Source organism: Poromitra crassiceps (genome assembly GCF_964638095.1).
Source record: "Poromitra crassiceps genome assembly, chromosome: 19".
In the NCBI taxonomy this organism is placed as follows: Eukaryota; Metazoa; Chordata; class Actinopteri; order Beryciformes; family Melamphaidae; genus Poromitra; species Poromitra crassiceps.
Window position 1 is genome coordinate 8,080,175 of NC_139646.1, and position 25,754 is coordinate 8,105,928.

The 25,754-nt window shown below is 43.7% G+C and overlaps 1 protein-coding gene across 2 annotated transcripts in view; it reads right to left on the minus strand.

The window, feature by feature from the left end:
* tmem131l (transmembrane 131 like) overlaps nucleotides 1-25,754 on the minus strand; it is a 54,175-nt gene that overhangs the window by 19,417 nt on the left and 9,004 nt on the right. For both annotated transcript variants that reach the window (XM_083655546.1, XM_083655545.1), the window contains exons 4-10: nucleotides 18,136-18,207; nucleotides 10,717-10,840; nucleotides 10,160-10,276; nucleotides 4,453-4,557; nucleotides 3,401-3,478; nucleotides 1,719-1,872; nucleotides 52-110 (exon numbers count right to left, since the gene is read on the minus strand). In XM_083655546.1, the coding sequence (XP_083511672.1) occupies nucleotides 52-110; nucleotides 1,719-1,872; nucleotides 3,401-3,478; nucleotides 4,453-4,557; nucleotides 10,160-10,276; nucleotides 10,717-10,840; nucleotides 18,136-18,207 (709 nt within the window). The remainder of the gene's footprint in view (nucleotides 1-51; nucleotides 111-1,718; nucleotides 1,873-3,400; nucleotides 3,479-4,452; nucleotides 4,558-10,159; nucleotides 10,277-10,716; nucleotides 10,841-18,135; nucleotides 18,208-25,754) is intronic.

Here is a 25,754-nt window from a genome sequence, read left to right on the forward strand (position 1 = left end):
CACATTACTACCTACTGTATAAAACATAAAGAAACAAAACACTCAGCTCACCTTTACATAGAGTTTCTTGCCTCCAGAATTCAACATATGAACTCCTAATTTCGGTTCCCCTGTAAAAAAAAAAGAAAAAAGGTTCACAGTCACACAGTTATACCCAATCTTGATATGAAATATCTCCAAAATGTACACAAATCTGTGATCAATAGATTCTCCCACTATCATTAATTCACCACTAATCAAAACAGCTTACCACAGCTAGATAGTCAAACAAAGCAATTATTTTAAAGAATAGTAATTTGATTTCCATTTTGATATAAACACTAGTTTAGCTACCAGCCAGTAGCTTAGCCAGTAACAAGTAAAACAGTTAACATTGTTAATAAATAAAAAAACGTATGCTCACATGATCTTATTGTAAGAGTCCAACATCTTTAAAAAAAAAACTTTTTGAATAACTTTTGATGCTTTAAAATTGATACCTATGCTAAAAACTACCATGGTACCTATAAGTTCTGTGATACAAAGCCCAAAGTATGAGCACACATAAAACTCCCTAGAGTAACATTAGACCAACTTTTCTGGATGAATATGCTGAGTAGACACCCTGGGGCTCTCTGATCTTCAACCTCTGTGTTGTGAGTGAGACCAGGACAACAAGAGCAATGTCTCCTCCTATTTCTCTCTTGCCTCTCATCTGATAGCTCTATCCAGACATCTATAGCTTCACCCACCACAACCCACTCCCTCAAACTGATCGCTCTATCCAGACTATCCAGACATCTATAGCTTCACCAACAGCAACCCACTCCCTCAAACTGATCGCTCTATCCAGACATCTATAGCTTCACCCACAGCAACCCACTCCCTCAAACTGATCGCTCTATCCAGACATCTATAGCTTCACCCACAGCAACCCACTCCCTCAAACTCATTTTTTTAATTAAGTTTGTTTTTCAGATTCCCCCCCCTCACACACATCTTTTCTCCCACTCCTACTTGGCCAATTCCGCCTGCTGTCCCGGTTGTTGCCCCACCCCCTCTGCCAATCTGAGGAGAGAGACAGACCAGCACATGCTTCCTCTGATGCATGTGCAGTTGCCAGCCACTTCTTTTCACCTGACATTGAGGAGTTTCACTGGCAGGACGTAGCGCGTGGGAGGATGACACTATTCCCCCAGTCCCCCCCCCCCCCCGAACAGGTGGCCGACCGACCGACCGACCATACCCTTAATCTGGCTTCCCACCCGCAGACACGGTCAATTGTGACTGTATGATGTCCGACCAAAGCGGAGGTAACACGGGGGCTCGAACCTGCGACCTTCATGCTTCACGTTGGTAGGCAGGGAATCTCCCGCTGCACTACCCAGACGCCCCTCCCTCAAACTCTTTCATTTGTTTTTTACTTAATCGGAACACTCAATAATTGAGCCAGGATAGCCTGATATTGCTGATTGACATACTTCAGACTGCACCAAATACATAAAAAGGTACGTCTGAAAACATTGATTTGTTTCTGACTGGGGAAGTGGGAAAAACAGTCAAATGTAACATCAATCATTTTTTCCACTTCCATTCCCTGAGCCTCCCCTGAAACAGCTTGGAGCTCCCCCTGGGGAGGCCCGCCTTCCACTTTGAAAACCCCTGGTAGACAGTATTTTAGTGAGGCTATATATGACGATCCTTTCCGACAACGTGAGAGACTGACAAAAGAAACCCACCTACTGCACCCCGTCCAGCAGCGGGGGTGACCAGCAGCACCAAGATGTGCTCAATGACGTAAGGCTTGAGCTTGTCCAGGTCAGCGGGACGGTCACCGCGCTCCGACAGATTAATCTGCAGACTGAGGCGCTCCTCGCTCTGGAGGCAGGACCCCTGAGAGCAGGGACAGGAAAGGCATAGCAGTGTCGGAGGGGGGTAGGGAGGAGAAACGGGAGAGTGAAAGGTTGCACAGAAAGAAAAATAAAAAAAACAATGAAACAAGATAGCAAAAATTGGAAGGGGAAAGAACGAGAAACATGAACGAGAGAGTGATTTCATGAGTGTAGGGGTAAAAGTAAAGTCAAGGTAGAGACATACTGTAATGGTGAAGGAACATTATTTTCTTATCTGCTGACAGACGGCTGTATGGTAGCCAGATGCATACATGGACAGGCAGGGGCCCTGCTGTGACTAACACTCTCTTGAAGCTGACAGATCTGAAAAGCTCAGGGCTCGTCTCGCTGAGTGAATCACAACTTGACAACCTGTAGACAGATTCCATGGCTTGGTGCCAGTGGGGATCAGGCCTGCTACAGCTGCTAAACCCCAACCCTTGAGACCAAGTCCATTGCTTTGCTTCCCGTGAGTGCTCATTTCATCTGTGAGCAATATCAATGCAGGCCAGTTTTAAAATGCTGTTTGTGAAGACTTGTAAGATGAGTTCAAAGGAATTGAGGAGCAGGTGTGGATCCTGGATACATACAGGCCCAAAGGTCACAGCTACCATGCAAATAAAAATAAGAATGATTTCAGTTTGTGACATTATGACGACAAGCCTCGACCTTCGCTTGCATCATGTGTCTTATTCCACCTGGGACATCCACGTCAATGATGGAGTCTCCTGAGAGAGCAATTAAAAGCCAGGCAAGAGATCCCACCCTCCTCAGGGGTTTTGGAGGAAGAGATCCCACCCTCCTCAGGGGTTTTGGAGGAAGAGATCCCCACCCTCCTCAGGGGTTTTGGAGGAAGAGATCCCACCCTCCTCAGGGGTTTTGGAGGAAGAGATCCCGCCCTCCTCAGGGGTTTTGGAGGAAGAGATCCCACCCTCCTCAGGGGTTTTGGAGGAAGAGATCCCACCCTCCTCAGGGGTTTTGGAGGAAGAGATCCCACCCTCCTCAGGGGTTTTGGAGGAAGAGATCCCACCCTCCTCAGGGGTTTTGGAGGAAGAGATCCCGCCCTCCTCAGGGGTTTTGGAGGCAGAGATCCCGCCCTCCTCAGGGGTTTTGGAGGACGAGATCCCACCCTCCTCAGGGGTTTTGGAGGAAGAGATCCCGCCCTCCTCAGGGGTTTTGGAGGAAGAGATCCCGCCCTCCTCAGGGGTTTTGGAGGAAGAGATCCCGCCCTCCTCAGGGGTTTTGGAGGAAACAGAGCCTTCTGCCAGATTAGTGGGTGTGACGATGGAAGCAAACACTGCTCAACTTAATCTTTAGGATGCAGAGTCATGACATCCATGCCAAATTTCAGCCTCCTAGGGCAAAAACTGTGTCCGCTAAAGGGTGGTGAACTTTTTATGGACCGACGAACAGAATGACTTATAGAGCTGCTGGTCGCAGCTAAAAATAACTTTAATGTGAAGACCTTTGAATGGCTAGACAATTTAACAACAGCAACCCAATGAAACAAATGTGAGATATGGGAGTACCTGAGGATTGTTGAATAAACTCTTGGGTAGGCTGCACTCCAGGAGGAGACCCAGTATGGTGATGTTGGAGGCATCTTCCTGCAGGGGACACAACAATACAGACAATGTAGCAGCTAGTGGCCAAGTCAACCCTTTCATGTTTCACATGACAGACTCATGAAACAAAATCAGTCAGCCGTCCTGCACCACCACACAAGTTCAAGTGTGAAGGGAAGTGTGACAGGAAACAGAGCCACACCCACATCAAGCACACAAAAAAACGAATCTACAAACACTATCCACAAAGATTTACTCACAATTACCTACTGAACCTAGTATTAATTACAAATGTTCTTAGAAACAAATGCATTTGCAGAGGCATGGTTTGAATAAATGAATGGTGTGTGTGTGTGTGTGTGTGTGTGTGCGCGTGTGTGCAAAACAGAAATATGAACAGAATTGACACGATGTAACTGTGGTACAAAATGTAGGAGCAGCAGTCTGAGTGATTGTGAGAACCACGGTCTCGCTGCACTTAGCCAAGCTGACATTTTGCAACTGCCACCCCACTTCCTGTTGTGGAGCGGAGTACATTTGAGATAGCTTCTCACATACTTTCACTCCTGCGTGCCCCTGAAACTGTGTGCTACTTTTGTCAGTGTTTGTTGTGTTCATTTGTATGGGTTTGAAATGTGGCTTAATAATATAATACTGTATGCAGCACACAATATATGTGTCAGTTTATGATGTGGATATGCTCTGCACACAAACAGTGATATTTTGTTTGAAAGCAGAATAAGGCTTTTGTGACATCCTACATGCTGATTGCACACACATTCTGCAATTTCACAGCAACAATTGCTTGAAATTGTTATCACAAAGCCTGTGTGTGTGTGTGTGTGTGTGTGTGTGTGTGTGTGTGTGTGTGTGTGTGTGTGTGTGTGTGTGTGTGTGTGTGTGTGTGTGTGTGTGTGTGTGTGTGTGTGTGTGTGTGTGTGCATGAGTGTGTTTATCAGGGCTGGCAGGACGGGTGAGGTCAGAGATGTCATCCAGCAAGACATTGAAATACATACCTGAGTTTGGGTCAGCTTAATACTCTGGATGTGAGGGAATATTAGCACACTATCCTTTCTTTGGACAGACTTTAACGAGGCCCGGTGGACTCCCACACCAAATACCTGCAATAGAGTTAACATGGAGGGGGATTTTCAACACCATGTGCATTGAACAGTCAGTCCAGTTGACATGTAAACCCGTGAAATAGCGTCATTTGCAAGGCTTGAATTGAACCTCTCGTCTCTCCCAATGCTGCTAATGCGTTCTGCTTCGTAAAGTCAAAGCTAGCATGAGTCGTGCCAAACAAACGTTAATATCTCAAAAACTATACATCACATCGCTTATTATTTTGACATTCTGAGTGAGAGCAGAAGTAAAGGTAAAGGTAAAGTCCCACTGATTGTCACACACCTGAGTGTGCGAAATTTCTTCTCCGCACTTGACCCATCCCCTGGGGGAGCGGTGAGCGGCAGCAGTGCCGCGCTCGGGAATCATTTGGTGATCTAACCCCTCAATTCCAACCCTTTGATGCTGAGTGCCAAGCAAGTAGCTCAAGGGTCTGATGTATAGTATATTTATATAGTGTTAAAGTTGTGTGAACTGTCGCAGTTTTTTAAAATGAAGTGAATTTAGTAAAAAACACAGCCTGTTAGCGTGAGACACTCAAGGCTGGCTCTCCATAGGGTCCCATTATAAGCTGCCGTTTGTTTACCAACACTGATCCCTCATATAGCCTAAATGAACTCATTTCATGTAAAAAAAAAGATCTTGCTGCAATATGTACAGAATATCTTAACGTTATGTAGAGAACCCTGGTTTATTAATAATATGAGTGAGAGAACTCACTTTATGGGGAACAACAGACCTCTGTGACGGTACAGAAGCACTATATTTTTACGTCAATATCATCCTCATATTGGCGTCGGAGAAAATTACATTTTCACTTCCTGCTGCTAGGGGCGGTTGCACCGTCCTTGCAAGAAGGCTTGTCTGGTGAGTTATCTCACTCATATTATTCACAAAACCGGGGTTATATACATAACCTTTTCTAATAATCGTGAGATAACTCACTTTATGGGATGTGGGAACTCCCGTATTGGCATACGGCTCATCGCTCCAACCCAGTCTGTAGAACCCAACAAAAGCCAACTCGTCGCTGCACAAACGTCCTGAATAGGCACTCCAGGATGAAGACATCCCACGAGTAGAATGCACTGCACACGGAGCCCTGGAGGGGGCTGCACGCCCTGACTCGTATAAGCCAGGCTGATAGCCACCACGACCCAATGTGAGAGGCGTGTGCTTAGAGATGGGCCTGCCAAAACAAGGGGCTGGCAGAGGAGATGAACAGCTGATCACTCTTCCTGCTGAGCCCTCCTTGTCCTGTCCATGTAAGTGTGCCCGGGCACGGACTGGGCATCAACTCTGCCCCCGGCCTGGAGGGGCAGTAAAGAGGCCTGGAGGGGCAGTAAAGAGGCCTGGAGGGGCAGTAAAGGCCTGGAGGGGCAGTAAAGAGGCCTGGAGGGGCAGTAAAGGCCTGGAGGGGCAGTAAAGAGGCCTGGAGGGGCAGTAAAGAGGCCTGGAGGGGCAGTAAAGGCCTGGAGGGGCAGTAAAGAGGCCTGGAGGGGCAGTAAAGAGGCCTGGAGGGGCAGTAAAGGCCTGGAGGGGCAGTAAAGAGGCCTGGAGGGGCAGTAAAGAGGCCTGGAGGGGCAGTAAAGGCCTGGAGGGGCAGTAAAGAGGCCTGGAGGGGCAGTAAAGGCCTGGAGGGGCAGTAAAGAAAGAGGCCTGGAGGGGCAGTAAAGAGGCCTGGAGGGGCAGTAAAGAGGCCTGGAGGGGCAGTAAAGGCCTGGAGGGGCAGTAAAGAGGCCTGGAGGGGCAGTAAAGGCCTGGAGGGGCAGTAAAGAGGCCTGGAGGGGCAGTAAAGGCCTGGAGGGGCAGTAAAGAGGCCTGGAGGGGCAGTAAAGGCCTGGAGGGGCAGTAAAGGCCTGGAGGGGCAGTAAAGGCCTGGAGGGGCAGTAAAGAGGCCTGGAGGGGCAGTAAAGGCCTGGAGGGGCAGTAAAGAGGCCTGGAGGGGCAGTAAAGGCCTGGAGGGGCAGTAAAGAGGCCTGGAGGGGCAGTAAAGAGGCCTGGAGGGGCAGTAAAGAGGCCTGGAGGGGCAGTAAAGGCCACTAGAGTGACAGGAGAACACAAACGCACCTACCAGCTTAGGTATCATAGTCACTTTTCCATCCACTGGGGGAAACTGAGTGCAGGAGGAGGGGTGGCCAGAGACTAGCACGTGTGAGTCCCTAACTCTTAGCTTGAGGCCAGAGCCAGCAACAGCACTGTCTTGAAAGACAGGTGTGTTAAGCCCCGCCTCCTGTAGTGGCTTGAATGGAGGGCCTTTTCAGCCCCTGCAGAACCGCAGCCAAATACCATGAGGGCACTAGGGTCTTGGATACAGGGGGAAAGTCGAAAACTAGCGCTCGGCGCGGCGGTCGCTAAAACCACCGTGAACAGTTAAGATAGCGAGCAACAGAGAGCTTCCTTCGTGGGAGAGAAAAAGGCTGAGAATGGTGTCACCACACACCACTGCTCCTATAAGGACGGTGCTGCCGTCCCCTAGCATCGCACGGTGAAAATGTCATTTTCTGCAACCCCAATATGAGGATATATTGATATATAGAAATGCTTGTGTAGAGTCACAGTGGTCTGTTCCCCATAAAGTGAGTTATCTCACCATTATTAGAAACAAAACTGCAGGTTTCAGAAAGCCACATTTAGACGTTTTAAATGCTACACTGAATTGCATGAAGCCAAATTGCTTAGTAAAGCAGATGGAAGACATATTTAGCATTGTACCACAGACCTGTTCTGTATTTATCTTTGAGTGGATATGCAGTGAAAAGAAACATTGCATGGTGAACACACATTTTGATAAATTGTAAATATATTCTGGGGAAAAGAGAAGAAAAATAAATGTCTTTGTTACATGTTAGGGGAGTGCCGCTGGGAGCTGTAGTCTTTGTTACATGTGAGGGGAGTGCCGCTGGGAGCTGTAGTCTTTGTTACATGTTAGGGGAGTGCCACTGGGAGCTGTAGTCTTTGTTACATGTGAGGGGAGTGCCACTGGGAGCTGTAGTCTTTGTTACATGTTAGGGGAGTGCCGCTGGGAGCTGTAGTCTTTGTTACATGTTAGGGGAGTGCCGCTGGGAGCTGTAGTCTTTGTTACATGTTAGGGGAGTGCCGCTGGGAGCTGTAGTCTTTGTTACATGTTAGGGGAGTGCCGCTGGGAGCTGTAGTCTTTGTTACATGTTAGGGGAGTGCCGCTGGGAGCTGTAGTCTTTGTTACATGTTAGGGGAGTGCCACTGGGAGCTGTAGTCTTTGTTACATGTTAGGGGAGTGCCACTGGGAGCTGTAGTCTTTGTTACATGTTAGGGGAGTGCCACTGGGAGCTGTAGTCTTTGTTACATGTTAGGGGAGTGTCACTGGGAGCTGTAGTCTTTGTTACATGTTAGGGGAGTGCCGCTGGGAGCTGTAGTCTTTGTTACATGTTAGGGGAGTGTCACTGGGAGCTGTAGTCTTTGTTACATGTTAGGGGAGTGCCACTGGGAGCTGTAGTCTTTGTTACATGTTAGGGGAGTGTCACTGGGAGCTGTAGTCTTTGTTACATGTTAGGGGAGTGCCGCTGGGAGCTGTAGTCTTTGTTACATGTTAGGGGAGTGCCGCTGGGAGCTGTAGTCTTTGTTACATGTGAGGGGAGTGCCGCTGGGAGCTGTAGTCTTTGTTACATGTTAGGGGAGTGCCACTGGGAGCTGTAGTCTTTGTTACATGTTAGGGGAGTGCCACTGGGAGCTGTAGTCTTTGTTACGTGTTAGGGGAGATTGCCGCTGGGAGCTGTTGCATGCCTGGGCGTGCTCACTTGCCATTAATAAAGCGAAACATTACTACTCTGCTTCCTGACGTCTGAAATATGCAGGTTTAATTTGAAATGTGATACAGACTTGCACGGCTTCTGAAGCCTATCTCTATTGTTTATTCTGATTTGGTTCGGTTCCAATGTGGCTGACAAAGATGTGAGAGGTTGCGTTTCCTACAGCTAGATTGTGGCTCAGGCACGAGCAGGCCTACATTACAAACGCTGCTCATGTTGGAACATGAAAGACACCTAACCATCACTGGCAAAGGTCTCACAAAACTGTTGTGAAATTGAAGAAGGGGAGAGAAAAAAACTCTCAGGTGGTAGTGCAGTAAGGTGTGGTGGAAAAACACAACAGACCCACAGACTGGAGTGTTAAGTGAGACTAGACAGGATACTAGGGGGGGGGGGGGGGGATTGATACAGCATACTATGGCGATATTTTGTGTGGCAATATATCGTATCGCATGAATGGCAAGTACCGCGATATTTTTATTATTATTATATAAATTGTCAGGTGCATGCAACAGGTATTTATGACAGCATTCGTCAGTCTGTCTGCTTGACAATTTTGCTGCAATAAAAATGATTGAGTTGAGACAAACACACTGGAAACTTTATCTTAGATAAAACAGATTAGGGATGGGCATTTTGAATACATTTCCATAATCGAAATTTGGGGAAATTAACGATAAATTATTGTTAATAATATAATGTTTTATTTTAGTTTTTTTACACAAAACGCCTATGACAGAAAATACTAAAGACAGTGTGTTTTCCTCAAATTAAATCTTTATTCCTGTTCGAGTTTAACGTTTTAACTAAACAAAAAGGATTTGCGTACTTATGAAGGCAGCTGAGCCAAACCTCTTCAGTTGTGAGAGAGACAGCACTTTTCAATGCGCCTGGTGATGCTAGGCTACTTGGTGAGGGAGTGTGATACACTGGCTCAGTCACATTGATCAGGGTTTGAAAACCGTTGCCGTCCTCAACGATATATATATCCGGGCAGCGTATCCGTCTCGACGAGGCTGCAGATCACCTGGGTGATCCTGTCTGCTCGCTTGAATCCGTTGCTCGCTCTTTCTTGTTATTTTCTCCCCGTCACCGAACGTAACGGCACGCATCGCTTCACTGCAACTCTGCATCAATGTAGGTAACGTTAATTGTTACTTTACTACGACCAGCGGCGGTTAAACTGGATCACTGATGGATATAATACACGGTTAACATGCGTGTGTGTGTGTTTGTTTGTCTGTGGGTGCGCTCATGCATATGGGGGAGGTCGATCAAAATTCCACATGATCGTCGTGATTCCTTAACGATCAATTATCGATTTTCGATTACTGATGCCCATCCCTGAAACAGATGTTGACAAAGTTTTCCTTTGGGGACATAAACTGCAGTGGAAAAACATCACTGAATCGCAAAATATCGCAATACTCAATATATCACAAAACTCGCATATCGCAACACTATTGTATCGTGACTTAAGTATTGTGATAACATCGTATCATGGGGCATCTGGTGATTCCCACCCCTAGAGGATACAGCATTTTGTGTTCTCAGAGCATGCGAACACACATTGACCACGGGCTACTTTCTAGCTGCCACAAAGCCAACACAGAGGGGCGTGTCTACTCATGTGAAACAGAAGTAGTTTATGAAGGGCATAAGCAAATCGAGGTTCTTCAATAAGGGTCAAATATTTCAACCCAAAACATTAGTATCTTCTCATCTAAATTTAAGTCTGCAAAATCTCTTAATGTGCCATTAAATTGAGCCTAAAATGTGGAAGTTCAGGAGGTGTATTTATGGAACTGACCTGGTATGACAGAAGCCCATGAGCTGAAGTGTTTATAAATAATGAGTTTTCTACATTGCCCTCCTCAGATGGGAGGAAGATGAGTTTAAAAGAGGCCTTCCCTCTGGGCGGGATCACCTAGGAGGACAGAGGAGAAACATGATGTGGCACGATGCTGTCAGACAGGATCATACAGGACACTCGTACAAATCAAGAGGAAAAGAATGATAAACATCACGACGTGCAGATATCTTGTGCACACGCACACTCACACAGGTGTGACACACACTCTCTCACACACACACACACACACACACACACACACACACACACACACACACACACACACACACACATTTAATATATTTATTTATGTTCACATTTTACAAGAGAAATTCTTGAACACAAATAGTGGTAGATGCACATACAAGCTCAGAATCTCATTGACATGTCTGATCTGTCTATGTCTATATCTGTCTATACAGGTGTGACACACACACACGCACACACACACGCACGCACACACACACACACACACACACACACACACACACACACACACACACACACACACTTACCCTTCTGTGGAAGGAAGGTATGTGAAAATGCCTGCTGGATGTAAACATGGACAGCAGTGTCACAGGGACTTCCTGACTGGGGTTGTGTATATATATGGTTTCAGCTCTTGGCAGCCCCAGTGGCCTAAGAGGACAGGGGAGAGTCAGAAGAGCATCATAAATATAGGAGCAGACATCCACAATAGGAGCACAATTATCCATATACCCCTTCCATGAGTCATCTATGTAGCCTATACCAGGGATACTCAACTTGCTTTGCCCAGGGGCCACTTTCGAGAAATGATAGAAGCCAGGGGCCAGTTAATAAACAAACAATATAAATCTTTCTGTAGTGGATTGTAGGTTTTTGGGGTGTCAGCCAGAGTTTAGTCTGACAATGTTGTGCACACCAGATAGTTAGTTAGGTTAAGTTAGTACATACATAAGTGCCTGGGTAGCAAGCAGACGGCGGTATTTGACAATTTAGCAGCTAAATCATAGATTATTGAAAGATATTCCATATTCCAGAAGTGGAGTATTGACCAGAATGACATGAACATTTGGACACTTATTCAGCGGGTATGTTGCATGTTGCGTTCAGGTGCACTGTAAAAAAACAGAAAATGGAATTGCAATTTTTTTTTTTTTTGCAATTCCATCGCGGGCCACACAGGGGGCGCCCGCGGGCCGCATGTGGCCCGCGGGCCGCAGTTGAGTATCACTGGCCTATACTACATTAGGTCGATATACCCCTTTCCATGAGTCCTCTATGTAGCCTATACTACATTAGGTCTCTGGACAAGGTACAAGGTTGGTTGATTGACAGAACGGCAAAAACATATACATGCAAGCATGGCAAATCCAACTTTACTCAATTCTATTCAAACTTTATCTGGAGAGATTTAGGGGTCAATTTTGATCATGCATTTTGAATGATGTCCCCTTAGTTTGACATAAAGAACTGTCATGGCATTTTCAAAGTAGTACTTTGCACGTTTGTCTGAAAGGGTATTGGAAAGCATGTGCTCATGTGCATGTGGGCTGCCACTGGTCCTTGCCACAGTGGTTCTGTTGTTGCTGTTGCTAAAAGGTAGAAATTGTGTCACTGAAAATGTCTGAAATAAAGAGGCATGCTGCAGACCCATCTAACGTTTGAAACATTCATTTCATTTAAATTAAGATATCTTCAGTCTAATATGGCTCTCAATGCAAAAACTGAATGAAGATATTGTATACCTCTCCGACCACAGTGTTAGTTAGCATTAGTTAGTGTTAACTAAAGTGTTAACAGTGTTACTTCATTGGGTCATATTTAATATGGTAACATTTGCATAAAATTCAAATGTTTGTCTTTATGTGCACCAAGTTAGATTAAACTATTGGCTGACCATGTATGGGAGTTCACAAACGGGTGCCGTCAGTGTAATAGTTATGGAGAAGGCTGCCTCTGGTCTCCAGTGTTTTGCATTGTATCGATATGGGGAAGCTATGACTCATAAGGCCTTGCCTCTTTGGAAACAGATAGCTAACAGGTGTGAGTCATTCAAAAGCAATTACGGTAATTCAGAAACAACAAAGCAAGCAAGACTATGAATAGGCCTTGGGCAACATTACTGCAGAGATTAGCTCACTTTGTATTGTGATTGGTTACAACAACAGTAACACATTTCTATCTTTCTTTTTTTTGTTTGTTTTTAATCCGGTAGTAAACCTGCAGGACAGAAAGCGTACAAGATGTTATTAATGGCAAAGTGAGCTCAGAAGCATGTCATCTTGTGATTTATGTAGAACTCAAACAAGAGCTCAAAATGGAAAATTATCTGTTGTGTGTAAACCAAAAGTATAGACATGCAATCTGTAACTTCAGGGTTAATAACACCAGAATTCCCAAGGTCGTTGGCAGATACAAAGGACTGCATAGAAGTACTGTATGTATGATGATCTGTAACCTTTGTAGTGACAATTGTGTGGGAGATGAGTATCATATTTTGTTTGAATGTAAGAATGCAATTATTTTGAATTTCAGAGTTATACCTACCCAGGTATTATTTAAATCATCCATCTATGTTTAAACTGATCTTACTACTACAATCAGACAAGTCAAAAGTCAGTTTTTGTATGTTTTGTTTGTGCTCCATACCATGTGATCATGGTCAACAAGTCACATAAATGATTGATTGATCAAATTGGAAATATTTAGCCCATAATAATGTTAAGAGAAACCTTGAATAACCGTATAACCTTGAATATGACAATAAATATATAACAAAACTGAATGATTACACCTTCATTTTTCCTGCTTTGGCAAATTATGGCAATTTTGACTAAACCAAATTAAAACGTTAAATTGACTTGTTATGGTGTAGGTCAACCTTAACTCATTGAATGCCATGGACGTCCTTCGACGTCCAATTAAATAGTGACGTAGAATGCCACGGACGTCCTTCGACGTCCAATGCGTTTTTTGACGGTGGGACGTCGATCAAAGCCTTCCGCAGCTCCTGTACAACTATAGTAGCTATTGGAGGTGTATAACCTATTTTACGGACTCATTAGGTGGCGACAGTGCTTGCTCGGTGCAGTCCAGATTAGAGACAGGTCCGAGAAACAGCCTAAAAGCCGTGGATCAAAGACAAACCGATGCATGCTCCCAGAGCCATTTGCTCTGTCGCGGGAGCTGACATTGGCTCCGAACAGGAGTCAATCCGCGCTCACAACTGAGCCCCTCTGTCCCTGTCTGTCTGTCTGTCTGTATAGTTTCTCCACCCGATTAGCAGCCAGGAAAGCAGCCCCTGACGCCAAACCATTCAGCAATCCGGGTTGGCTCTTCCCTGCTGTGGCGCTGAGAGCCGACAGCAGCACACAAACGCAGCACTCCGAAAATATAATGGTTGCGTGAGGCTGTGTGCAGTGTGGGGAGGAGTTTACGGGGGGAGGGGGGGAGGGGGGTGGTGCACGCAGGGCATCACACAACAACTACGTCACTACATCAGAAAATATTATCTTCAGACTCAGTGAATGTGCTTGAAATGCTGCATTTCACAAAAGGCGGATTATCTCAGCTAATAATTTGAAAAGCCTGAAAACGCTGAAAACAACCTATCTTCTCCGGCTCATAACTAAAGAACGGAAAATGGTATCAATAAACTTTTTTTTGCTGATGATACAATAGAGCCAGCTCGTTCTTGTGCGTGTTCGGTGTTTACATAGTAATATCACACAATATTCTGTGGGCCTCGAGAAATCACTGAAAACGCTCTGAAAACTCTGGCACTGGGAGCATCCGTTCTCCAAAAGTGGCTGGCACTCAATGAGTTAACAAAGGAACTACACAGAGAGTGTTGTGCTTCATTCAGCTTCTGGAATGCTGTCAATTTGGCCAACTATACATACTAACTGGGATGTTTTATTTGAATGTCTGAATTTTTTGATAATGGGAAATACTAGACTTTAAAAACACTAGGAAGAATGCACTCAGAATTGAGTCTTTCTGACAGCAGATGCTCCAGGGATGCTACTAACTGATCACAACTCAACATTGTAGCTGGAATATTCTTTATCGAATCTAATACTAGTACAAGAACCGGATATTCCAATCTGTGCCCTTAGTGTATGTACCGACAGAAGTAGTACTTTTTACTTTGGCAGGGTCCAATATTACTTTTTTTGTCCACCAGCCAAATTTGACCTGCCACTCAATAGATAACTTGCGTGAAGCCAATCTACCGGCCGCAAAAAGAATTCACGCTTGGGGAAGGTGGAAAAGTCGGCCGTATGGATAAAAGGTAAATACTAGGGATGTTCATCAATTATCAAAAATCGATAATTGATCGTTAAGGATTGGAATCGATCCTGTGGCATTTGGATCGATTTTTTAATTATTAAAAAAAAAAAAAAAAAAAAAAAAGATTTTTTTTTTTTGGACTAGGTTTGGGTGGAATTCGTTCCTCCTCGCCCCACTCCATTGCACAGCCGACTAACGTGAGGTGGAGCTTCATATAGTCTCTAGTTTTCTGGCTGGGCACGGGCCTTTGTGCCAACAAAACTGTTTTAAACATGGGAAATTCACACCGGCATGCGCCGGGGACAGCAGTGTTGGAGAGGAGACACATTGAAATAAAGAGTTCATTGAGGAGAACACGTTGTCTTTCGTATTTTCTGCCATAGGCATTCATTTTGTAAAAAAAAAAAAAAAAAAAAAAAAAAAAATATATAAAAAAAAAATTCTAAGTATTAATATGATCGATAATCGATAATTGATCGTTCATTTTCACCGATTATCGATTTTGGAAAATTTTCAAAATGAACATCCCTAGTAAATACGATAAATGCAGTGGAAACAGATTAAGCTAATCTTCCGTCGTCTCTCCATTAAAAAAACACGCAGTTTCATGTTGACATGTCGGCGTAGCCTACACTAAATATAGGCTACTTTCCATCTGGAGTCCCTGGGCAAAGGCCATTCAGAGTAAAAAAAAACCCACAATAAAATACATAAAGTGTAAAAAACAGGTTAGTATAAAATAGATAATAGTACACAAAAAAAATACATACATGCAAACATCTATATAGATGCCAAGAATAAAACAACACCCACACCCACACCGACACCCACACCCACAAACCAGACAGTACCACCATGTGGTTTAGTGCTGGCAACACTGGTTGCTCCGGAACCACCATTATAACGTGGTTATAACCATAACGTTATGCTTGCCGAATTGTGGCAGCTGGTAATCCAGAAATTGCATTTTATGGTCCATGTACCTTTGTGAATCATCAAGAAACTTTAAATTAATTGGTCGCTCTGGATCGGGTCTAGCAGATCAGCAGCCTCAAACACCAGGTGATTGACAGCTCTATAATTCGCACAACAGCAGTGGATGGAAATGTGCATTATTTCGCATTTTACTTTGCCGATTTTCTGAAAATTCGGTTCAAATTTGCAATACACTTGGATGGAAACCCAGCTTATAAGTCACCTATGTGCAGAGAGACTCCTCCTCCCCTACCTCTCCCCTCCTTTGAAGACACTATTATAACTCACATTGCAAATGCAAATTGCACACTTTTTGTCCACATTGCACATTTTGTATTTACAGTGTACATTCATAGTAAAAGTATTATAATATAATATGCTTTACAGTGGACAGTTATGGAAAAATGCACATTTCAATGCAAGAGCACTGTAGTAGTTGTGTAAATATGTATATAGTGTACATTGTTTTCGTCATTACGTCATTATGTTTTTTTATATACTGTCTGTCTGTCTGTCTGTCTGTCTATCTATCTATATACTGTAAAGGTGTCAAGCTACCCTTGACCAATGGGAGTTTCTGAGGCTGAATGACTGTGTGCAGATATTACAGACTAGATCTACACTGTTTTTTCTTCTGGTTTAATTCCTTGGAGAGAAGCTATGTACAGGAGCAGGCCAACAGCTAGGACAGTGGGTGTGTTGTTTGGACAAGGCTGGACATAGCGAACACCAAGCAGCACATGGAATCTGGGCTAGGAGAAACCCTGATGTAATTAGTCAGCAGTCAATGGTAGTCTGTTTATACATGACTGCTTCTCTCTGCAGATGGAGCCCAGGGATACAAAGGTAGTACTTTCACAGCTTTGTAACACTTTGGGAATGGGACAGTGGATTATGAAAATAAATGCTGATTATTAAAAATTCATTAAGGTGAGGTGGAGAAGTAGGGATGGGCAACGAATTCTTGAATTTTCGAATAATTGTTTTTATTATCAAGATCTATTTTTATTATTGAAACCAAGTCGATTTTTTATTTATTTATACATTTTATTTTTTACCGGCGCCTGTCTCTTTAAGAGCAACACATTTGTCCATGTGACATTGCCGTAGGAGCTGCGCACTGGAGCAGAACGGCTCTGGCCTCAACTGACAGTAGCAGCACCTAGTAGCTCGAGACACGCTAGAAACGTAGTAGAAATGGTCTTAAACTGTCTATATTACAGCAACACTCAGCCACAAGGAAAAGGTTTCAAGGCTTGTTACTGCATGAAGAAAAGCTGATATTCTCTCTACTGTTCCCTGTGCCATCTTGGTGCTACGCTAACATTGCACTACTGATGACTGCACACAGCGCATGCGCTGTGGCAAAAGAGGAAGTAACTAGAGTTATACACTTCTGTTAGTTCAGTTACTCTGTTTTGTTCTCGGTACTCTGGATTTACTATGACAATTACCGTTTGACGTAACTTTGGATTATTTATTTCATCACGTGGTGTGTACATGAGTCACAACATGTACATGTAAGTGTTTATGGCGCTGTTTAATGTGCATTTTAGGCGACTGAACCGAAGTAGGCAAATGTCCCATTGACTGCCATTGTTAGCGCTAAGCTATTAGCATTTGGGGGCTCTACCACAGTTTGTACTGCACGCGGATGGAAAATAAAGCCATGTACATTCTAGTTTTAATATAGACAATATGGCAAATGCCATAAACTCCCCAAAAGGTAATGTATCCCTTTGAGCTTATCTTCAAAATTGCCTTCATCTTGGTTTATGCAGTCTAACTCAAGCAGAATACACAAAAGTTAAACACAGCCTTTTTATGTGCAATTAATGCCCCATTGAACACATGATCAATCAAATAGCTCTGTCACCCATTGTTCCAATAGTCATGATCACCTGAAACTTGGAAGTAAAAACCAAAATACAACTACACTTTTATCTCATATTTATCTTTTGATCTGAAATGTGAATTGTATTCTACTTCACTGTACCAATACTTATATTAATGTATATAACCATACAATAATTATATGAGTATATGACATAAAATACTACTCAAGTGTTACCAGCAACTACTGGTAACAACTATAAGGCTAACAATTTTCCATAAAAGATGTGCTGCTTGTAAGTGTTTGCCTTCAGTAATAGCACTCATGACTGCTGTCCAACCATAGCAATGAATGTGCTATTCTGGTTGTTTTGGGAGCAGGGAAGCAAACAGCGTTCTTAACCTTTTTGACTGGGGTCAACCCTCTGCTGTAAATGCCTGGCTGCTGGGAAAGAGAGCTTGTTGCCATATTAGGGCATCCTGTCTGTTCTTTAAGGTTCTATGGGGATTGTTTAAGGGCCCTGGGCTTCACGAAGTCCTGCTCACGTTCTGCAGCATTCATCACAGTGACAGCTGCTTTGCTGCGGAGTCGGTTCTGTGGCCTTTTCGTGAGACTCGCCAGAACTCTGGTTAAATGAAGATGGTGGACTTCAAATATTTATCCTACATGGTAGTGAAGGACCATTTTCCACATCACCCCGTAAGACCGTGAGATGGCAAAGTGCAGTTTAGCCTTGTGCTACATGGTGGGCGCGGAGAATACAGTACAATATGAAGAACATCTACATGTCAGTTTCTGTTTTTCAGAGCGGTCGTGTGAAATGAGGAAGTGAGAGACTTGTACTTACTGCGTCCCAAACTCCAGAGCTGGGGGCTGGAAGTGCAGGGGCCTTCCATTCTCCCGCGTATATGGAGAGGCGCTGGTGGAAAAGAGAAAATATGACAGACAAAACATTAGGCCCAAGCCTGGCATTCACATTAAACGTGAAGTATGTTTCACTACAGCATTCCATTTCAGAGGAGAAACATGTATCCTTGTGTGGAACACTTTAAGAACACCAAGTCCCCTTTCCAAAAAAAAACATGTGACAGTTCACTTTGATGATTGACAAGCCAAAACTATGTAGCTCCTCAACTTTGCTGCCTAACAATGGGTTTGGGAATGGGATCCTGCCACACTTGAGTACTTTAGCAGGCTCATAAAGGAAAGACAATTAGATATTGGGGATGATGAATTGCAGAGGTTTGACTGAAGCCGTTGCGTGTTAAATCCATTTCACACCTCACTGAAGGGGGTAAGTTGCAACTAGACCAGTGATTCCTAGTCTCAACGCCAGACGCCATGAGAGTTCTTACGCTGATACACTACGTTACTGCATGCTGCAAAGCTCTCTCTGGGTCTGGGACACTTTCCCTCAGCCAGCTGGGGTCGGAAGTGAACCGTTCACTTGGCCAGTGATTGATTCAGTCTTCCCCAATCAGTAACGACTTTGTGATCAGACGACAGGGGAGGCCCAGCCCATTTTTCGAACCACTCTCTCATTGGTGCTACGACTAGGGATGGGCATTTCTAGCAAAAATACTATTCGAAATTCGCTGGCCAAATTCGAATTTAATTCGAAATTCGAAAATAAATAAAAAAATGTAAAAAAAAAAAAAAGTCTACAGCTTTATTAATTAATATAAAAAGCTTCTGCTGTGGATTTTTAGCTCAAACAAGCATTGCACCACTGAAGTAAAGAACATGTTACATGACATTGACATTTTCGAAAATAAAAAACAGTTTTGACAATCATGAGTGGTTCATTAAATATTTAGTAGGCTCAGGTCTGAGTGCCAAAGGGGTGCCAAAGTCACCCCCTCTCCCTCTTCATGGGATTTCATCCGCCATTCATTTTTCCATAAACCTTGCTTAAAATGCTTATAAAAATTGTTTTACTTGCTCAAACCAAGCGATTTGACTATACTTAGAATCAGGGGAGACAATGCAACATTTCACTAAAAAAAATTTTTTTTTTTTTTTTTCGAATTTCGAATTTCGAATTTCAATAATAAAAGTCGACCTTGATAATAACAACGATTATTCGAAAATTCGAAATTCGATGCCCATCCCTAGCTACGACCTGTCACTCATTCAGTTTCAACCCCCCCTAGACCCACCCTCAAACCCCAGAAGTGGCACAGACTGATTTATGTAGTATGCGGAGCGCAGTGATTCAACATAATATTTGAGTCTGGGTTGGGAGAGACTAATGGCTCATTTATACTCCATTTTCATACGTAAATAGATGCGTCCGTTTCAAACGTTATCATCGTCACTGCCCACATACTTCCATGCGTCTTTCACGTTGGTATCATGTTAAGCAATACATTCACCAGTGGGCAGTAGAGAGTCAAATGCATGAGTGTGTATGTGGTTTTGCTCCGTTTCATGCGTATCCATAAGCTTTCAGATCACGGACGGAAAATAGACGAAATGAACGCACATAAGGCTCTGTCCCTCTCCGTCTTGAACGTAGAGTATAATTGGGCCTTAAGTGATTCCCAACCTGTGGGCTGCGGCCATCTGGTGGTCCGCGAAGGTATTGCAAGTGGGCCGCAATTTATTTTTTATTTTTTATTACACAAATTTAAAAACCGCTTGCTGATGGACAGCTCTTTGAAAGCTCTAAAAGTGAAAATGCTGCAACATCTTTCAGATGCTGTGTTAGTGACTGTGGAAAATAAAAAAGTGCTCTGAGAACACATTATTTGGCCCCCGTATTTTTTTTTATGGGGTCGGAGGCAGGAGGCAGGAGGCAGGAGGCAGGAGGCAGGAGGCAGGAGGCAGGAGGCAGGCCGGCGAGGCCGCAAAACGTTTTGAGATTTTCAAGTGGGCCTTGAGTTGGAAAAGGGTGAGAACTGCTGAACTAGACAAAAAAAGAAAGACAAAAAGCATAAATGGTCTTGGGAAATGCTAATCGCTGATACAACATTCATTCTGATACATAACATTACATCAAATTCCAATATTAGATCTAATCTAAAAATCAATCTAATGATGAGGCTATTTTTCATTGGGAAACATTACTTCATAGAACAGTTTCTCAATCTTTAGGAACCACATGTACTTATCCAACAAGCAGGTTGTATTTTGTGAAATCTCAACTTTTGTTTGTTTTGCTTACTACAAGCTTTAGTTGGAGGATGTCACCTATTGGAGCAAAGGAAACCGCTTGCTCATGTCTGCAATATGCTTTCAACACCCTTGCAGCATACTGCATTTCAAAATACAAGGAAGAAAGCCCTTTAAAGCTATTGTTCATCTTTCTATTTCAGATGGAGATGTACAGTACACTGCGCCTTAACCATTCTTTCATGCAAAAGCCACGTCTAAAATATCATATTACTTATTTCACCTGAATGCAAATAGGGGCAATATCAACGTCTATTAGACCTTCCGCTGTACTGGTGGGGTGCCTCACAGCAGAGTGTGACATCCTGTACTAAAGAGCTCTGTGGTGGGGTGCCTCACAGCCATTGAGCTATATTAAATATGGAGAGATGGTGGCTATCTGCGCCCAGTAGGGTCGAGTGAAGCCAAAATCCTGCCAGATCGGTGAACGAGATTCTGCACAGCAGCTCCGTTGATTTAGAACCTCTGTGAGGTCCCCCCCGGCCCCCTCTTAACTTTCATATACAACGCACAGTGCGTTGTGTATTTATATACAGTCTAGCTCTGTAAATATGGCACTTTAAGTTGTAATATTTTTTGTCTCATCAAAAGTAACCAGGAAGATTCCCACTATGAGGTCAGTTTATCAAAATGACGCCTGTACGAAAATCTGATTTTCGTTGTCGGAGATTGAGCTCGTATATCAGCCAGACAAGTCAGACCTCCGGGCTGCTCTCACTGAGCTATAAGGGGGAAATTATCGGATGAACTGATGTTTGCAGCTCTGTGTTGATTAGCCTAATGTTTCCGTGGCATTTTGATTAACTTTATGATTGAATTCCTTTTGGAGCAAATGTTGGTTTAACAAATCTAACCATGACGCTTTAGGCTACGTTGTTGTACTGGTATAGTGTGGGTAGGGCAGCCAAACCTAACGTTAGCCCAGTGCGTGAGCCAGGCTGCCTGGTCTCTTCTATGACTCTGTATATCCCACTGAGCTATATCTTATTTATGTCAATGGTATATCATTACTAAGAGAGGAGCTTGTGAAGAACGAACATCCCCACAGTCAAAGCATTTCCCTGAGATATCCATATAAAAACGTGTATTGCTTTAATACCAAAAATAAAACCTCCAGTGTCTGTTTGTCTAAGCTAACGCTAACCCGTTAGCGATTAGCTAATCGCTGGTGGTTGTGTAGGCCCCATCTTATACCCGGGAGTTAACGTTAGAAAACACATTTCCTGGCAGTTGGCCAACCTGGTCAGTTCTGAAAATATGTCTATTATGGTGTTATTCCAGCTATCGTTATCGGTTGTTAAGTTATAGTAATATTAAGCCGACAAATAATGCAAAAACAGCCGGCTAACACAAGGGGCTAATGCTAGACTGCATCCATTAAAACCATTGTGTATTAAAATAACCGATAACATAGCTGGAGTAACTAATAAAACACATATTTACTGAACTTACTTCAGTCCCCAACCAACGTTACTTCCTTGCACACATTTCTCAAAACAATGTCCTTTTTATTGCGGTGACGCGGTCCCTCAATATGTCTGGTAGATAACAGATCAAGCCGTTTTACCAAGCAGTACTGTGTCTTGTCTATGACGCTAGATCTATAATATGAAGAGCCTGTCCAGCCAATGACGGCTTGAGTCTGGCTGCCACAGCTGTCAATCATCCCTTTTTATATGTCAAATAACTACCGTACTTAAAAACAAACTGATCAGAAAAATGACCACTTGCACAGGCATTAGCATGATAATAATAACTATCTAAAATGATACAAACCACCTTTGGGAAAACATTATCTGACGTGTACTGCGATTGTTTCGGTTGTCCATTTTCCCATCCACTAACATGGGGAGGCGGGCCTTGTGACCTAATACTGGATACAGCCGCCAGAGCGGCGATCTAACATGCAGCAGCTTCACTGGACGGGACCAGATCCTCAGTCCATCTATTATATAGCAGAGTGTGACGTCTTCCTGTACTAAAGAGCTCTGTCTGTGGTGGCTGGTTGGGTGCCTCGCAGCAGGGAAGCAGCAGCTGCTGTGTGTGTGTGTGTGTGTGTGTGTGTGTGTGTGTGTGTGTGTGTATGAAAACGTGACCGAACCCTGTCGACAGAGGAATGACACAGCTGTTGACCAATGTGGCCAAGCAAGTGGAAGAGCTCTGTTATGATCTAAGTATTAATGTAGCTTCGCCTGGGCAAAAATATTCACTATTGTTCTAGCTATGTTTAAAATTGTCACTTCTCTAAAGGTTTCCAGACTTTGTTCCCTGTCTATCACTAAAATGAACAGGTGTCAATCCGTGCCTCCACCCTGAGAAGCAGTCCATCCATACTCCAAGACAGACCCCATGCTGGAGCCAAGAGGCTGGAAGGACTTTGGGGTCGGGGAGTCGGATCGCTCTGTCACTAGACTGTCACTGCCTCGTCCAGGCTTTCACCAGCCCAGGATTCTTGTCTGAACAACCTGTAAAGCCCGACATGCACAGGGAGCGAAACTTGACCCTCGTCATTTGACGTGCGTCAATTTCTGCCCCTATAGCGCACTGCAAGCGTCAGATCTGAAATGTATACACCACAGAATGACAGAACAATCACTATTTGGGGGAAAAGAAAACCATTACATCCCTACTAGTACTTAGGTAACTTAGCTAACTTGGGCTTCAAGAGCCCGTGTGGTGCTGCCGGCAGGGTGCGCTTTGCGAGCGTACTTCACTTCACCTCCGCTCCGCTGCTACAATGCTGCTACAATGCTGCTACAAAGCCATCCTGAGGAAAACACTGGTGTTCTACTGAGCTCTGACAGGCAACATTATAGCTCTGACTCATGTTCTCCTGCTCTCCTTATTCCTGTATTAATATGACATAAGCACACCTACAGCACTGCTTGCTGTTTCATTTCTGCTGTGCTGACTACAGGCACATAACCGTTCTTACGTTCCCTTCAGAGACGCCTCCCCCAAAACACACACAGGCAGGCTGAGAGGGCTACATTTGGTAGCTTCTCCTGGCCGATGTGGCCATTATTGGTGGTTAAAACAGCACATGAATTGAGCTTAAGGCGAGTATTCACATTAGAAACTGCTCCTCATACCAATCACAGACAGTCGACTGCCACAGCTACTTATAGCATTCTGGGATCTGCATCGCTAGGCTGGCTAGCAGGTTGCATTCTGGGATCTGCATTGCTAGGCTGGCTAGCAGGTTGCATTCTGGGATCTGCATTGCTAGGCTGGCTAGCAGGTTGCAACACTGGCCTGCAATGCTGGGGCATAAAAAGATCTGCAGCATGGGGATAAGGGGGTTCATGTTGGGGTGATAGTATGGGTTTTCAGACAAAGCAAAGCACCATGTGGTGGAGAGACTGTCATTTCTAGATTGCCTAATGCTGGGCTCGGATTACAGGAGTTTTTCGCCAATTTGTCCCGATTTGCACCTCCCGAGAATCGGAGGACCGGAGTCTTGTTCGATCGGAACTGAAGTTCGGCACAGAATATCTGGTAATGTGAACTGTGTACAGATCAAACGTGATCTCTGTACACCGCGACGTCACATCATTATGCCTTTCAACATTGGACAATGGAACTTTAACGTCCGGGCCAGGACAGCTAACAGTATTGCCTAGCATCAGTAAAACCTTTAACACTTTCAGCACTAGGCTAGCGATAGCGTACGTACGAACGGAATGTTATGTTGGGGGTAGCTGGCTGGAGGCGTGGTCAGAATTCCTGTTCTCCCCATTCAGCATAGTTAGCATTTAGCTGCTAGCCCAGCCCAGGCAGACACAATTGGAGATGTAACCTCCGCAGTGAAAGCACATCTGAACAGATGTCTATCTGAAATCCCAATCCTGTAGTGTAGAGCCGCAGCACCAACGTTGGTGAGTCAGCCCATTGAGATATATAGGGAGTTTTACCCCACTCGCGTGCCAGCCGTAGTAACATTTTGTGGGCGTTCCCACACAGATCGACTATCTATACACACCTGATGAAATAACCATTAAGGATAAAGTTATGTGTAATAGTAAAAGCAAAGCACACAGGCTTTGTTTTACATCGCAAATGTTTTATAAAACATTTGCGGATATAGCAAGAATCAGAGGAATTTCAGAAGAAATCCATGGGTCATCTTATGAAACCACTACGATGATGAAATCTACGTTCTTCCTCAAGTTAGACCCCCCTCCAAAAAAAAAAAAAAAAAAAAAACATGCTAGGATGCTTGTCTGCACAAAAAAGTGCTGATAATGAATATTCAGTCAAGTTGGGCAACATAAACTGCATAAATCCGTATAGTGTATTCATTTCCTGTTTTGACCTCATTTAATAAGCAGCCTTAAACCTTCTATTGGAGGATGGTAACAAAAAATGGTTTCATAAATTATACTCTTGCTTTAATTTGTAAAGGTGACTTAAACTGACTTTTAGTAAAACTATATAAATGTGACAATATTCACAACTATTATTTTTTTATATAATATACCAAACTGGTTCCCAAGTTAGTTTATTTGCACAATAAGATGACATAGGGGCAGAGATAGATAGATAGATAGATAGATAGATAGATAGATAGATAGATAGATAGATAGATAGATAGATAGATAGATAGATAGATAGCTGCTCCTATGTTGTCTTATTGACCAAATAAAATGTTGGGAAACAGTTTGGTATAATGCAAAGTAGCAAACATTGTATTTAGGAAGAAAAGCTTCATGGTTAAGCATGCATGTTACAGTTTCAACCATAAATGAGGAACCATGGGGGCAGTGTGTTGAGATACTATGGCTATAAGGATTGCTTTACACAATCTGCCATTGTTGGGACATGTCTCCAAATAACTGCAGGGCAATAGCTGATGGATTTGCATGGCTCCACGATGAACCTGTTATTGTGCAAGTAATGTGATTGGTTGCCTCTGCTAAGATATTCTCAAGCAAATGTCAAATCCCCTTTGATGCTGAACCCTCTATAATAGGTTTCGACAGTTTTGAGTGGACAGACACACAATGATTATTTTTGTATCGTTCATTTATTCACCTCATGGCTATCATAGACAGTTCAGTTGACTTCCTTGTTTTGGTTTTCGCTCGATTGAAATTAATGAATTATTCATTTCAATCATCTAGAGTCTAGATAATTCAGATGCACTATCCACTGTGGGCAGCACTGACCAATGAAAACACACAAAATAGCCTACTGCTTCCTCCTCCACTCAAAGTGCCATCTTTCTCTAGCAAAATTGAAGCAGTGGTGATGGATTTACTATTTACAATGTGGTGGGTAATGACTGAGAAA